Raw genomic sequence first — 16,600 nt, forward strand, 5'->3', positions numbered from 1 at the left:
CCAGGGACGTTTCTGAGCCAGTGGTGCATCCTGGAGGATGTAAAGGATGAAGGAGCAACCAACATCACCCTCAGCTGTTGGCCAAAGGAGCCTCATGTGTTTGTACCGAGCAGGGGGAGCTCGAGGAGGTGGAGGAAAGACAGCTGAGGGACTTTCAATAAAGCCAGGCTGCTCCCATGAGTGATGACATCACAGGCTTGGACATGAGGATGGGGCCGTTTGGGGGCCAAACACCTGAAAACACCCATTTCCTGGCGATTATTTTAGGGTGGGTTTTGCTCATGGTCCCCAATTAAGGGGAGGTTCTAATTTTGAGTGAAACTCTCCCTAAATCTGCAGATCCTCCTGTTTGAGTTAGTGGATCAGGGTGGCTCCAGCCAGCAGGATCTGGAGCATCCTGGGCATGCCAGCCTGGCATCATCTGTCCCCTGCATCCTCCTGGGGTGGTACCAGCGAGGAAGTGTTTGGATGTGGCATGGGGATTTGGGGGATTGGGGACACAGGTCTGGGAATCCCTGGACACCCTTGTTCTCCCAAAATCACAAAACCCTCCTGCTTTGGCTATGGACAAGGGTGGCTTTAGGTGGGTGTGGAGAATCCCAGTTTAGGATGGGTTTGCTCGGTGGTCCCCAGTGCAACACCCTGCAGGGCCAGCTCGGGTGTTTGGGTGCAACAAGAGCCCTGTCAGACCCTACATCCCCATCACCAGCTCCAAAGCTCCCCCTCACCACCATCCCGTGCCCAAATTTTGCCCTGCTGCCTGGCAGGGGTAAATGCACGGCCGTCGTGCCGACGTTTCCCAGAGCAGGGTTAAAACCTGACTTTGCAGGGATGACAAAGAGAAAACCATTGGGGAGAGGGTGGGAGGGCTGCTTGGCAGTGGTGCTGTGCCCTCCGTGGTACCCCTGTCTCTGTGTTTTGGCAGGAGGGAGAACAAGCTGCGGATCCAGAACGGCTGGTTGTGCCACCTCGCCCCCGAGATCATCCGCCAGCTGTCCCCGGACACCGAGGAGGACAAGCTGCCCTTCTCCAAGCACTCGGATGTCTTTGCACTGGGGTGAGCCCTGTGGCAGGCTGGGCAGGGGGGCTGCAGGGAGTGCTGGGGTTGGGTCAGGTGTGAGCTGCTCTGACAGCCGGGAGGGGACAGGGACAATGTTTGCTTGTCCCAAAGCCGAGGGGACGCTGCCTGTGGGAATCCCCCCAGGCTGGGCTGGGAGCACCTTCCTGCTTCCAGACATTTGGAGTGAAACCCTCCCTACACCATCAAATCCTCCTGGTTTGGCTGTGGACCAGGATGGCTCTGGACAATGGGATCCAGAGTATCCTGGGAGTGCCAGCCTGGCATCATCTCTCCCCGGCATCCTCCTGGGGCGGGTGCCAACAAAAAGTGCTTGGATGTCAGCTGAGGATGCAGAGGGTGGAGGACACAGCTCTGGGAATCCCTGGACACTCTCAATCATCCCTAAATCACCAAATCCCTCTGTTTTGGCTACGGACCAGGGTGGCTCTGGGCAACGGGATCCAGAGCAAATAGGTGCTTGGACATTGGATTGGGATGCAGGGGATATAGGGCACAGGTCTGGGAGCTCCTAGACAGCCTGACTCTCCCTAAGTCACCAAATAATCCTGTTTTGGTGATGGAGCAGGCTGGCTCCAGGCAACAGGATCCAAAGCATCCTGGGAATGTCAGCTTGGTGTCATCTCTCCCTGCATCTCTTGGGATGGGTATGGATGAGAGGGTGCTTGGATGTTGGCTGGGGATGCAGGGCTGAGAGCCCCTGGACACTCCAATTCTCCCTAAATCATCAAATCCTCCTGTTTTGGTTATGGATGGCTCTGGGCAACAGGATCTGGAGCAACTTGGGGATGCCAGCCTGGCATCATCTCTCCTCTGCATCCTACAGGAGTGGGTACCAACAAAAAGGTGCTTGGATGTCAGCTGAGGATGCAGAGGATTCGGGATGCAGGGCTGGGAGCCCCTGGACACCCCAATTCTCCCTAAATGCCAAATCCTCCTTATTTGACTATGGATTAGGGTGGCTCTGGACATCCTGGGGATGCCAGCCTGGCATCACCTCTCTCCTGCATCTTCCAGAGGCACAAGAAGGCGCTTGGATATCGAATGGGGATGCCCAAGCTGGGAACACAGGTCTGGGAGCTGCTGGACTCCCAGATTTTCCCCACCAGCCAGGTGCAGGGCGGGGGATGGTGGTGCCTGTGCTGCCAAAAGGAGAGGCCAAAAGGCCAAGAAAAGGAGAATTCCTGAGTCTCCCTCAGCCCCCCAGTTCATTACTCCTGCCCTTTATCTGCCCACAGACCTGCCTTTGGGCAGGAGCCCAATCCCACCCCGATAAGCCCCTCGGATTTTACCATGGGGATTAATTTTCTCACGGATACCTTAAAGGCTGGGGGGGATTAGGGTGCGTGGGCCCGTTGCAGGAGGTGATATTTCCCTCAAACCCAAGAGTAATTACAGCCAAAAGGGTCTGCTTGGGTTTTTTTTTTTTTCTTTGCCCTCCCCGAGGTACAACTTGGGCACAAGAATAAAGAAGGAATTAAGGGATCGTGTGGAACTGAGCGAGAGGGGGTTGCTGAGCCTCGGTTTGCTCCTTTTCTCCTCAAGTGTGAGCTCTGCCCGTGTGTAAAGCACGAGTTTCCTTAAAAGATTAAATGGTTTTCCCACGTTTTTCCTCTTTTTTTTTTCTTTCTGCTGCTCTCATTTAAAGCCCTGGAGGCTCACGGATGACTGGGGGGTGGAGGGTATTGCTTCCCACGGGGGATTTGTGGCATCAGCGGCAGCAAGAGGAAAAGAGGTGTTAAAGAAGACAGAGATGTTAAATTAAAGCATGTGAGGGTGGTGCAGAGCAGGGGGCTGAGACTGGTGAGAGATCCCATCAATAATTAACATTTTGATGTGCGGTCTCCTCGTTCAAGGAGAGATGGAGCAGCATCCCGCTCCCTGGGGCATCTCGGGAACACACAGCCCAAATATTTTGAAGGCATTCCAGAAGCGGGAAGGTGAAAAATTATTCCCCCAAACTCCCAACTGGGAACCTGAATGAATGGGTTGGATGTGCTAAATCTGACTGTAGGTGTGTGGAGGCACCTTCAGAATCCCTGCACCTGCCCAAGCTTCCCGTCCTGTGCCCACAGGATCTGCCCCTCTCCAGCCCCCAGCTCCTCTGCACCCCCAGCACCGACGTTACTGCCACAATATTCAATATTTTTTTTGAAATTTACAGCCAAACTGGGCGTATTTTTCCAAAATCAGAAGAGCCGCTTTCCAAAATCAGGGCTTATCCCTCTCCGGGAATGATCTTTCGTTTATCAGCCTCCTTCTGCCAGGTTTTTCCACCCTGATGTCATTTTAACCCTTGTTTCTTGCTGCTTTAACTGGTCACGAGAGCATCCCTGGAAGGGAAAAGCAGGTCCATGGAATTTGCCTTGGACAAGAGGGATGGCACTGCAGGAACCGGGGCTCATCCAGCCTCTGGATGCCAGAAAATGAGGATGCAAAAACTCCCAGGTGGAAGCAGGGGCAGAGGACCATAGGGGTGGCTGCCAGCTCAGCCAGAGACACCCTTGTTTGGGGATATTCCCTTGGATTTGGGATTCCTCGGGGGAGGAAGGGCGTGGTGCAGCAGCAGATGGCCGGTGGTTCACATGTGCTGTCACCCGGTGAGGGCACCTGGGAGGGATCTTGCCACGGCTTGGATGGGTTTTTTGCGGCTTGGAGAGCTTCTTGAAGAAGGAAAAGGGAAAAGCTGGAGTGCAAGTGAATGGCTGGGCTTGTCCTTCCCTGGAGTGGGTGTCAGGAACAGCAGCCCAGCAGCTGGATCCCCCACATCTGCTCCGTGGGCAGTGGGGCAAAGTGTTACTGCAGCAGGGTGGGAGATTCCCACCTGATGGAACAAGATGGCTGGAGGCTCTGCCTGAACCTCCACCAGCCCCTGTCCTCCTTCCCACAGGTTGGGATCATCCCTGGTGCGAATCAGGGCTTGCTCCGGGTCAACCCCTCAGTTTTCCATCTGGAAAATGGGAGAGGTGACACCTCCGGTGTCTCATACCTGGGATGAGGCATCTCCTGGATGTCAGGGATTTTGGAGCAGGGAGAGATGGTGGGTGTGAGTGCAATGGCCAGACACCCCTGACCCCAAAATGCCTCCCAGCTCCTCCATCTCTAATTCCCTCCGTCTCCCCACAGCACCATCTGGTACGAGCTGCACGCGCGGGAATGGCCCTTCAAGACGCAGCCGGCGGAGGCAATCATCTGGCAGGTGGGAAGAGGGATGAAGCCCAACCTCAGCCAGATCGGCATGGGCAAGGAGATCTCGGTAGGTGTTGTGGGGGAGGCGCTGCAGCACCGTGTGTGGGTGTGGAGAGGGGCTGGGGCACGTCCCGCCTGCTGGGCCCCGTGAATCTGCACAGGGATGTGGTGATGGAGATGGGGTCCCTGTGGTGTGGATGTTGGGCACGGGGATCATGGTGGGAGAGGGCCTGGCTGGGTTTGCTCTCACACCCACCCTGTGTGGCTGCAGGACATCCTCCTCTTCTGCTGGGCCTACGAGCAGGAGGAGAGACCCACCTTCACCAAGCTCATGGACATGCTGGAGAAACTGCCAAAGCGCAACCGTCGCCTCTCCCACCCTGGGCACTTCTGGAAGTCGGCAGAGTAAGTCCCTGTCCCTGCCTGTCCTTCCCTGTTCCCAGATTTAACTGTTGGGAGGATGCCCTGCCTGGAGGTCCCTCCTCAGACCTTCCAGCGTGGTCTCTTCTTCTCCCATGGCCAAGTCCTGCTCTGTTCCATCACTTCGGCTTAGTCACATCCCTCCGCTTCAGGGAACGCCATGAACGAGTCCCCAGTCAGGGATTCGGGATCTGCCCTGTTGGAAACAGCAGGAAAACCGCAGAACAATCACTTAGAAGCTCATTTTCTTCCCTCGAATTTGTCATATTGTGACAAACAGAACCAAAAGTCTCACCCACGCAGGGCTTGCATTCACAGGGGGGGTTTTTTTCTTTCTCCCGACGTGCATCCCCGGACTGTGGAGGCTGGAAATGGGGATGGAGGGAGGGAAAGATGTGAGCTGAGGGAGAGGATGCTCCAGGCATCCCTCTTGGCCCTCACTGAAGGTTGGAGATGCTCATTTCTCCTGCTGCATCTGATAAGAACCTTCCTCGCTGCCTTATCTGTGCAGTGAACGTGGGCAGCCCCAAGGTTACAGGCACGCTGGAGTGTCCCCTGTGCCACCTCCTGTCCCCACACGGGGCTGAGCAGCACAAAGCCCTCGGTCAGATGGTCCCCAGATCACTCTGAACACAAGCCATTAATCAGGGGGGGAGATTAATTACCAATCCATGCTCAGAGCAGGCACCGGGGTGACTCTGGCAGCTGGACAAGGAAAGCTGAAGGTTGATGGCCCCCAAAGCAGCAGGTTGTGGAATTGCTCTGTTGGGTTGGGGAAGGTTTTTGTGATCACCTGCCATGGGCTGTGGCTGCCCTGCAGCTCCCTCTTAATTACCAGCCCCCTCTTAATTACCAGCCTCCTCTTTTGCTAAGCACAAACAGGGGGAGGATGTCTCAGCTCAGCACTCGTTTTCCATCCGAGCTGATTCCTTCCACAGGGACTCAGCTCTGGCTGTTGATCCTGGTCTTGGCTTCCCTGTGGGGTCCCTGCTCACCCAACAACTCTGTCATCCCTGCACAAAACCCCCTCAGGGGTCCTGGATGCCCAGGGATGGGGGTGAGATGTGTGGAATCCCACAACCCCCCCTAGATGATGCACCAGGGGAACCCAACCCGGGCTGGCAGAGGGCAGAAGTTCACAGAATCCCAGAATCAGTGAGGTTGGAAAAGCCCTCTGAGATCATCGAGTCCAACCTGTGACCCAACCCCACCGTGTCACCCAGCCCGTGGCGCTGATGCCACACCCAGTCTGTCCCTAAACACCCCCAGGGACGGTGACTCCACCCCCTCCTGGGCAGCTCCTTCCAGTGTCTGATCACTCTCTCCGGCAAGAACTTCCTGATGTCCAACCTGATCCTCCCCAGGCGCAGCTTCAGACTGTGCCACCTTTTTGGGAGAGGGCAGATCCCTCCAAACCTGTTTTAGGAGTTGGGTTTTTTTGCCGTGAGCTGCCCTACAAACCCCGCGGTGCCGAAGCCAGCCCCAAGTTGTTGACTCTGCTCCTTGTGTCCCTCGCAGGCTGTGACGGGAGGAGTCGAGGGACGGTGCCTTCCTCCCCCAGCAGTTCTCCTCTTCCTCTCCGCGTCCCACCCTGTGCCGCGGACGAGCAGCGGGCGCCGGGGGCCGACAGCGAGACGGGAATGAGAGACGGGAGTGAGACGGGAATGAGACTCTTCCCCCGCACGTTTCACCCCGGGAAGCCTCTGCAAGGGCTGGAGGAGCCGGAGCGGCGGCCGAGCCCCGGCAATGCCGGGCTGTGGTGGGATAGGCACAGGGGGCGGCTCCCCGTGCACACGGGGTCTCACCGAGGCAAACCACTTCAATTTTGGGCTCCTCTGACCCCAACCAGCGCACACGATGCTCGGTTGGGGGACGGCTTGCTCTTGGTTCTCTGTGGGTTTATTTAATTTAATTTCCCTTATTTATTGCCTTTTTTTTTCTTTTTTCTTTTTTTTTTTTTTTTTTTTTTTTTTTTTAATTGAAAAAAGGGGGAATGTTGCTGATTTCCCGAGCTCAGCACCGGAGCCTGCCAGGCCGGGGAGTGCCACTGCTTTTAGCTGCACCCCCCGTGGGGAAATGCATCTGGAGGAGCCCTGCTCCCCACCCCCAGCCCCTCGTGGGCAGCCGTGACCTTTCACAAGTGGCTTCTCTACCTCCCAGCCGTGTCCACTTACGTTTCCCCCCGCGGGTCTCCCTCCCAGCAGGACACATCTCCGCATTCCCGCTCATTTATCCACCTACCCCCGTGTGTGTCTCATCAGCCAGCCCTGACCTCTCGCCCTCCCCGCCTCTGCTCCACTCTCAGCTCCGAAATTCCGGGTTTGGGGGTGCAGAGGGGCTGAGCAGAGCTGGGGTTGGCTCCATTCCCCTCTCCCATGGCCTTCCCTCCGTTGCTGGGGCTGAGAATGCCAACAGGCTCTGGTTGTACAGAGCGTCTCCCCTCCCGGCCCCACGCGTGGGACAATCCCGGCTGAACAATCCCAGCGCCGTTTTCCCCTGCATATTCACCCCACACCTGCCAGATCCCAGCCCTTCCCGAAGAAAGGCTCCTTGGGCAGCAGCTCGGAGCTGGTGTTGCCACCTGAGCACCATGTGCTGGTATTTCCCTCTCCCACCAGCTCGGGTGGACCCTCCAGCCCGTCAGATGAGCTGTTGAGCGACAGACGATGGCAAATTGCGTTTCCAGGCCCTTTATTGAGCGTAACTGCTTGACAGGAACCATCCTGGATAATTCAGTTGGAGCTTCAGATAGCTTTAATTCAGAGACACGACGAGGCTGTGCGAACTAACCAGCCCTGGTTGGTTTGCTGCTCCTCCAGCTCTTCCTTGCTGGTGTCTGAACCACTTCAGCATAAGTAAAAGGAGATTAGGAACTAATTGGAGCTGGGATGAGACGGCACTTTAATTGTGGGGGCGGGCACGAAGGTGCTTTGATGTCTTAAAATTCCCCCACGTGCTGATGTGTGAAATCTGAGGTGGGCAGGAGCAGAGGGGACAAGTCCAGCCCTCAGCGGGGCAGAGGGTGGGTCTGGAGGAGCCTCCTGCTGATGCTTTTGGGACATGTGCAGTCACATCTCGCTCTTGGATGTTGTGCAAGGAGCTGGGATGAGGCAGGATCGCCTCCTTCTGCCTTTGGTGCTGAGGCCAAGTGGGATGAGCAAGTGAGGGCAGGATGAGCCCTTTTTTGGGCTGACTGCCCCCTGCTCCAGCAGCACAGGCGGTTTGGGGTCCCTGAGTGAGGAGCATCCCCTCCTCCCATTGATGCAGGAGGATGCTCTGTGGCTGTTCACCCTCTGCCTCCTCCACATCCCGCTCTTTCCCTTGCTAACAGCACCCCCCCATCTTCATCCCACCCCAGCCACAGCACCAATGCCCTCTGTCATCCATCCTCCCCACCCCAACCCCTCCCTGCTCTGTGCGTGTCCGCACTCGTGCCATAAACGTTGCACTAAAGCCTCAGAGTCTCTCTGAGTTTTCACCAATGCCTTCACCTGTGGTGGTCCTGAGCTCTGGGGGAGGGAGAACACCCCCCTTGCCAGAGGTTTTGGCTGCCAGGGGGTCACGGGGAGGTCTCACCGTGAAATCACCGGGCCCCAAAGCACGTTGAGATGGAGGGGTCGCTGGAGAAAGGGGGTGGTGTCCTTGTGACTCACTGGGTTTAGTTTCTGAGCAGGGCTGAACTTCCTTGGTGAGGGGAAGGTGTTGGAAGGATGAAGGAGGTGATGCCATGGGTGCTGCTCATCACCAGGGGTGGCAGAGTGCTGTGGCCTGAGGGATGTGCAGGTTTGTGGTGGAAGGGACAGTGTCCATCCTGAAGGGCTTGCTGTGGGTTTGCTCACCTGGTCTGGAAAGCCTCCCCTTGACACATCCCCCCGTGGGCTCCCCAGCTGCTGACAGGCACCTGATGGATTTTATGGGCCAAGAGTCAACAAAACCAGTGAACTGAGGAGTGTGTTGGTTCCCCCATGGTGTCAGGTCCTCACAGGGCTCACAGGGCTCTGCTGCTGCCTTTGTTAGATCACAGAACCATGGAATGGTTTGGGTTGGAAGGGACCTTAAAGGTGACCTTATTCCACCCCCTGCCATGGGCAGGGATACCTTGCACTAGCCCAGGTTGCTCCAACACGGCCTGGAACACTCCCAGGGAAGTGGCATCCACATTCTGTGGGCAACCTGTGCCAGGGCCTCCCCACCCTCTCCCCAACCTGCTCTCTTTTAGTTTAAACCCATTCCCTCTTGTCCATTCTTTTCACCACTGGATTTTGGGCAGCTGAAAGGAGCTAAGTTCTCCTCTAGCCAACAAAAGGCACCAAATCTTCCCCCTTCCCACCCTCTTTGTCCCCCTCTTCCCTCACCGTGGTGTGTCAGCCAGGTTACGAGCAGAGCTGTCACACAACAGCATGGATGGCAAAACAGCTGCCCTGCATTTACCACAAATCAGCTCAGAAGGGCAGCTCCTTCCCTTCCACTCTGTCCAGCAGTGGTGGTTCAGGCAGCAGTGTTACCTGCATCATGCCTTCTTATTTTTGAAAGACTTAATTATTAAAAAAGCCCCACAAACCACCGAACCAACAAATCTTACTTTTTGGTGGTGGTGGTTGTTGTTCTTTGTTTTTTTTGACTTTGGCTTTGTAAGGGTGTTTGTTTTTTTCTTTCTCCCAGTTTAAAAATATCCAGCCCTTCAGCAGGGGAGAGAATGTGGGAGAAGCTCTCCACAAAGCCCTCTAAAAGGAGATCCCAAGGAGGGAGGAGGTCCATCCTGTGGCTTGGCTTAGCTGTGTGAGCTACAGGAGAAACAGGGCTATTTCCAGAAGTGCCAAATGAAAGCAGAGCTGGTTTGAGCAGCACTTGAGACACCAGAACCAGGCCCATCCTCAGGGTCTGTCCCCAGGCTCTTGCAGCAGAGATGTTCTCCTGACCCAATCCTCCAGCTCTCAGCGGCTTCACCCTTTCAGTCCCCTTCCAAGGCTCCCAGAGATCCCAATCCTTGACTTTGCTGCTGCCTGGAGGTTTTTTCCCCAGCGTTTCAGTGCCGATGGGGAGCACCACGTTTGGGGATGGGTAGTGCAGGCACTCCCAGCGGTGGAAGGGCTGGTGCTGCATGGCCCCAAAGCACCACGGCCTCCTTTGGCTGCCAGATGGGATCTCCTGCTCCGGCTTCTTCTTCTCTCCACCTTTGCCCACAAATTGCCCCCAGCTTTGCTGAGCCCTGACCGGGCAGTTCCTGGGTATGATGAGCTCAGAGTGCAGCCCCCATGACTTCCATCCAGCCCTTGGCCATGGCAGGAGCTGATTAAGATTTCAGAGGGATGGGAGGCAGAAATGAACGTCTTGGAGGTAGAGGAGCAGCTCAACCTTTGTGAATGGAATGGTTTGGGTTGGAGAAGACCTTAAAGATGATCTTATCCCACTCCCTGCCACGGGCAGGGACACGTCCCACTAGCCCAGCTTGCTCCAAGTTTTTCCAACCTGGCCTTGGACACTTCCAGGGATCCAGGGGCAGGCACAGCTTCTCTGGGCAACCTGGGCCAGGGCCTGCCTCACCCTCACAGCCAACAATTCCTTCCCAAAATCCCATCTAAACCCACAGCTGGCAGTTCAGGATGCTCTGGTGCCTACCCCTGCCTCTTTGGCCACACTGAGGAGAACGGCTCCGTGCTGGTGGTGCCCTCAGACGTTGTTTCCCCCCCTCCAAGTGCCATGGGGAGCCCCAGGCCGAGCCTGCCAGTGGCCGGTGCTCTGCTGGGCACCTTCGCTTTCCTTCCTCCTTTCTTCTCCCGTTTATTTATTTATTTTTTAACTTATTTTTAATGTATACCTATTTTTTTCCTATTTTTATTTTGTTTTATTTTATTTTTATTTTGCCAACAGCGATTCTTGGGGAAGCTTGGCCAGCCCGCAAGAGCCGCCTTTCCTTCCCGGTCCCTGTAAAGTACCTGTTCCATTTCCTTGTACATAAGGTATATATAAATATATATACATATCTCCATATGTATGTATATAGATATATACATATATAACGAGCTCTAAATCCTGTACAGTTTCCAACTGAACTCGATGGCCTGCTTTGTTTTTCTCCGTGTTAGTTCTGACCGTTGCAGAATGAGCTGACTTTCATCTCCCTCTTCTTTTTTTTTTTTTTTTTTGTGAATTTTTTTTGCCTCTTTTTTTTTTTGCCTCTTCCCCCTTTTTCTTTTTATAAAAATATATACAGAAAAAAATATATATGTACATATATATATTTTGTCGTCGTCGTTGCAGAACTGGAAGAAAAAAAAAACCCAACAAAACAAAACACAAAACAAAAACCCAACGACAAACAGTTGACACCGGTGAAAAACCAAACCTACAAATCACCCCCCAACACCCCCCCCCTTCAAAATGACAGAAGAGCAGCGCTGGGAAAGGCACGATGGATATCCCCGATGTAAATTTGTACAGTGACAATTTCTAACGTTTTCTACACTCGCAGAAAGTATTTCTAATTTCAGCTGTCCGACTGGGTGCGAATCTCTGTGACCTGCAGAACTGGATCGCCGTTTGTTCCCCCGTGGTTTCTTGTGCAGTGTTTGGTGAGGTGACAGTGTATGAATTATTTATGCCAATAAAAAAGGAAAAAAACACAAAAAACAAACAAATAAAACACCTTTGGAAAATGTTGTTTCTGCCCTTTCCCCCCCCCACTCCCCCACCCGTGCTGCTCCTTCCCCGCCCTCTCCTTGTCACATCCCGGGAATATTTGGCCATGGTGGGGTCTGGGCCATTCCAGACCCTTCCTGCTCTCTCTTTGTCACATCCCAGGAATATTTGGCCGTGCTGGGGGCTGGGCCACTCCAGCAGACCATCCCTGCCCTCTCCTCATCATAATCCAGGAATATTTGGCCATGGTAGAGCCTGGGCCATTCCAGACCCTCCCTGCCCTCTCCTCATCATAATCCAGGAATGTTTCTCCATGCTGGGGTCTGGGAAAACCCTTCTGCCCTCTCCTTCTCACATCCTGGGAATATTTGGCCATGGTGGGTCTGGGCCACTCCGTCAGACCCTTCCTGCCCTCTATTCATCATAATCCAAGAATATTTGTCCATGGTGGGGTTTGGGCCACTCCAGCAGACCCTCCCTGCCCTTTCCTCATCAAAATCCAGGAATATTTGTCCATGCTGGGGGCTGGGCCACTCCACCATCCTTGGGAGCATCTCTGATGCAGCGATGCTCAGAGGGACACACGGCGCTGCCGAACCCCCCTTTCCCCCTCTCCCGCTCACAGCCCATCCCGTTGGGGGTTATAATTCACAGGGAACATTTGGATGGGAGCCACGGGGAGACGCAGCAGCCGAAAATATGGGATTTGGGCAAATGATGGGCCGGCAGCAGATGACTCTCTGCACGGCTCCGCTCGGCACAGGGGCTGGGTGGGCGCCTGTCGGGGGGATGCTCCTCCCCAGCCAGGCCCCCCCGGGGATGGCTGAGCCCAGCGATGACGCTGGAGGCTCTTGGCATCTGCTGCTTTGTTTGTTTGCTTCTCCCATGCTGTTTTACTGGGAATGCCACCATAAATCTGCGGAACAGCCCCTTGGAAAGCGGCGGCGGCGGCTGGTGGGGCTGGTGGAGAGGAGGAGGAAATCGCGGAGGGTTGGCGGTGCTTTCCCCCCTCTCCTTCCCTCCTCGCTCTTGCCTGAGCACTTGAAAGGTAAAATAATGATGGCTCGCCATTAATAAACCATGAACGCTCAACACTTCCCCCGTCGAGGGCTTTTCATCTTTCAAAGCCTGCAGGAGCTGGGAACCAATTAAACCAGGAACAGCCCGGGTGGGGAGCGGGGCCCGAGCCATCCGGGGGGATTCTCCTGGCGAGGATGGAAAGGCATTGATGCGATGGATCTCCAAGAGGAGGGAGAAACAGGGGATTTGGGTGTGAGGAGCCACCACTCGACGCCCTCCTCACGGCGGGCACCTCCTGCCTCCCTGGATTCACCGGGGTGCCACCGGCGCCTCCATCTACGCAGTTTGTTTGCAGGGGGTTCCCCTGGCAAGAGTCTGGGGGGGCTGCCACCAGTCTGGAGCATAAGTGGTTGGCACTGGTGTGTCACTGAGCAACCTGGTGGCTCCAGCACTGCGGGGACAGAGCTGCTGACTGCAAGGCTGAGCCCCTGCTGAGCCCAGCACAGGGATGCTGAGCTCGCTCCTGGCTCGTGGCTAATGAGATGCCGGCACCAGGACGGCAAGGAATGTGCAATATATCCCCAAAACAGCCTTTAATAGTGGCTTTGGAGGATTGGAGGAGCCTTTGAATACATATCTGCATATCTATCTGCATGTGTGTGCACAGTAGAGGCACAGGAACACGCACGCGTGTCCGTCACCTCCTTCGTGCTGGGGATGAATCACGAGCCATTAATATTTCACAGGCAAAAGATAAATGCAGGGAGTGAAAGAGGAGCTAAATCCCCAGGACAGCAGCTCTCGCTGCTCCTGGGTGACCCACTTGGGTGCTGGGTGTCTGTGGCATCGCCACAATCAGGGTGCAGCCAGTCCTGGCTGGGGTGAGTGGGTGCCAACACCAAACAGGGTTTGCTTTGGGTTATAACCTACTTTTGGGTTATGGTGATGGAGACCTGAAGGCGCCTCTGTTTTCACCAGCAAAGGTGGTTCCAGGTACATCCCATGTGTCCCAAGTGCTGCTTGGGTGACCCTGGACACGCAGGGCTTATCATAGACACAAATTTTCCTTGAACACCCCCCAAATGAATCCTTTTACTGCCCTTAATTCCAAAAATAGGATGTACAGGCAGCAAGGTGGGGCACCTGGCTGTTGGACCTGGCCACTGGCCACAAGCCCCTGCCCACCGCGGGGCCCAGCACTGTCGCTGCAGGCACCGGGGCCGCTGCCGGCACGTTCGGGTTCCTCTTCCCGCTCCACATCTGCAGGAACGGGAGGACAAAAAGGGAAAAAAAGGCTGGCGTGGAGCCGAGCCCTGATCCTGGAGGGTGAGAACCAGCGGTGGCCCCCAGCCAGCGCTGTCCCCAGTCCCAGCCCAGCGCCCGGGGGGTCTCGGGGAGGGCAGAGCAGCAGAATCTGCGTTTAACAATAATTCACACAACTCTCGTGCTGCAGCCGGAGCCAGGATGGGGCTGGTGGGGGGTCCCGCATCGCTGACCCGGCCCGGCCCATCCTGCCCGTGCCGGTCCTGCCCAGGACAGGCTCCATCCCGGGCTTGTTGCACAGCCCGACAATGGGATATTGTTCATGGCTGTGATTTATGTTTCCTCCCCAGGCTCGTCTGGGCTTTCTCAGGAGCCTCGAGGACCTGCTGGAGCACAGGGCTGGTCCTTTCTGGGCCGGCCGGCGTGCGCTGAGCGCCCCCAGGCCCCCCAGCATGGACGGAGGGGGGTCCTGCCTGGGTGAAGGCACGGGCTGGGGGGGTAAAGCTCCAGCCCTTCCTTAGGGCTTGATTAGCTCATTAAGGGCTGTCCTGCCCCCCGCTGGGACAGCCCGAGCCTGCTCCACCACGGATGTCCTGGACAGGTCCTGGAAATCATTCTGGGCGCTGTGGGAGCCCCGGGAAGCCCCGGGCTGTCGGCTGGCCATCCACAGATTAACTGGCCGCTTCTGTCGTGGCCACCCACCCTCTAACAGGATTGTTTCTCTGAGCCAGAGCAGAGCTGATCCCGCTTTGCGGAAAGACCCGGCTCGTTAGCGGGATTAATGCCAGCCAGGGCACGGAAAGTCGCCGCCCGGCGTCCCCCGGGGGTTTCCATCATCTCCTGCCCACCTGCTGGCAAGGGGCTGCCCGGCTGAAAGTCCTGCCGTCCTATTGCTCAGCAGATTCCCCTTTCCTCACCTCTATTTTTACGCTGCCCTCGGGGACAGAAACCCGACCCCCGGGGAGTGCAGGCGCGGTGTGAGCTCCCGCTTGGCTCCGGCGCAGCGCCCTTTCCTCCTGGCAGCCCCGGGAAGGAGGAGCGATTCCCAATTCCCAGCTTTTTGCCCTAAGCTTCGCGCCTGCAGCCTCCTCCAAAGAGCTGAGCCGTGCCCTGGGCAGCAGCAGGTACAAAAAGTGGCTGAAGGCTTTCCCATGCCCTTGTTTTCTTGGGATGGGGTGGCTTTCTGTGTCTGCGCAGCAAACCCTGGAGGGGGATTCAGAACCCTCATTGTTGGGTGTGCTGGAAGGTCCCCGTGGTCTGGGGAGGGGTCTGGGATGCTGAAGGTCCCCTTGGAAGATAAACCCAGTTCAGGGTGTGTGCCTGGGTACCTGGAGGGCTGTGGGATTTGGGGTGGGATTTGGGCAGCTGGCACCGTGAGAGCAGTGCCAGAGGAGGGGTTGTCCCACCTCTCCCACCTCAGGGGTTGTCTGGCACCTTTCCTGGCACGTCAGGATGCTGGACACCACCATGGGGCAGCTGGAGCAAGGCAGAGCCTGGCAGCACGTGGTGCCATGTTGGGAATGCCTTCTGGGAGCACTGGGATGCTGCAGGGGAGACTAGAAACCAATTTTTTCCACTTTTTCCAAGCTCCTTCTGCACCAGTCCCACCATGATGACCCCCAGTCATGCAGCAGCTCCAGAAGCTCACAGGGAAGCTCTCTTGGAAAATCACCCTTCAGGAATACCTGTTCTTCTCAGGAGGCTTTTGCCCACTGGGATCACTGTGCCTGGGTTGGGTTTCAGCTATTTTTGGCCCTGTAAATCCAATGGGTGATGATGCTCATGGCTGTGAGCGTGTGGCAGAGTCCTCTTTGGCACAATGGGTCCTTCCTCCACACGGGCATGCTGCTTTCCCTTTTAGGATTTAATCTGTTTTAACTCTTATTTCCAGCTGTTTTTTCCATCCATCTCCTCTTCCAGCATCCTGGATGGGGACAGCTCCTTGCCTACCCCTTGCATGAGGGTTTTGCTGCTTGAATTAGCCCTCGTGGTGATCAGTCCCTGTTTCCTACCTGGCACCCCCAAAACCCAACACACTGGGCTGCTTCCCAGTTTATTTTGCATTCCCAGCACTGCATCCATGCACTGGGAGCAACTCACGGTGGCATTGACTCTGCACTGCTTTTTCAGCCTGCACATCACGAATCCACAGGGATGTGGGAAGGCTGTGGGCTGGGAAGGGGAAGGTTGGGCAGTGGGAATCCCTCGCTCCCTGGCTGGGCAGATACTATCAGTAGTTTTCCCTGGATCCAACCCCAGGGCTTGGCTCAGAGCAAACCTGCCCGGGGTGCTGGGAGGAAAATGGATTGCCCCATTATCCCTGCTTTCTCCCACACCTTGAAAACAATGCAGCTGGCAGGAGAAGGGCCCCTGGGTGCTGCTGCCAGGGAGCACCGTGGGACTGTGTTCCCAGGGGAACGACACTGTGGCCACCCCTGGAGCGAGAGCTGCGCTGTGCTGGGGCTGATGGGTCGATGCCCCCGGCTGGGGGGCTGTGCCAGGGCTGGCACAGGGGATTGGGGGCATTCTGGGGGAGTGCCTGTTGTGTTTGGGGGGGTAATTCGGGTGCTGAGTGCCCAGGGAAGGTTGTGCTCCGCTCCTAAAGGGGCAGATGAAAATGGCTGTGGTGGAAATAGGGTGGGGAAGGCAAAGGGTTTGCCTTCAAATATTTGGGAAGCTGGTCAAACAGCAGTTGTCCCAGTGGGAGCTGCTGCCTGTTCCTGTCTGGCTGTAGTCCCAGGGTATCCATCATCCATCCATCCATCCATCCATCCATCCATCCATCCATCCATCCATCCATCCATCCATGACTCCCTCCTGCACTGCTGGAGACTGTGCTCGTAGTTATAAAAATGGCCTGTCCATCAGCACACAGCACCTTTTCCAACTGCTGAAACCCTCCTTGTTTCCATGAAGCTGGTGGGGATGGATACTGGGAATCCAGGGCTGGGAAGCCACAGCTGGGAGGGTGTAACAGCAGAAATGTTGAAT

General features: G+C 56.0%; 1 protein-coding gene across 1 annotated transcript in view; it reads left to right on the plus strand.

Moving 5' to 3' along the window:
• The window catches only part of KSR2 (kinase suppressor of ras 2), a 78,940-nt gene extending 74,264 nt beyond the window's left edge, over nucleotides 1–4,676 (plus strand). The window contains 3 exon segments of the mRNA XM_050318247.1: nucleotides 926–1,057; nucleotides 4,205–4,334; nucleotides 4,539–4,676. Of these exon segments, the coding sequence (XP_050174204.1) occupies nucleotides 926–1,057; nucleotides 4,205–4,334; nucleotides 4,539–4,676 (400 nt within the window).
• Nucleotides 4,677–16,600: the final 11,924 nt, after the last annotated feature.

The sequence above is a fragment of the Myiozetetes cayanensis genome, unplaced genomic scaffold, assembly GCF_022539395.1.
Source record: "Myiozetetes cayanensis isolate MyiCay16 unplaced genomic scaffold, myiCay2020 scf21, whole genome shotgun sequence".
Lineage (NCBI taxonomy): Eukaryota > Metazoa > Chordata > Aves > Passeriformes > Tyrannidae > Myiozetetes > Myiozetetes cayanensis.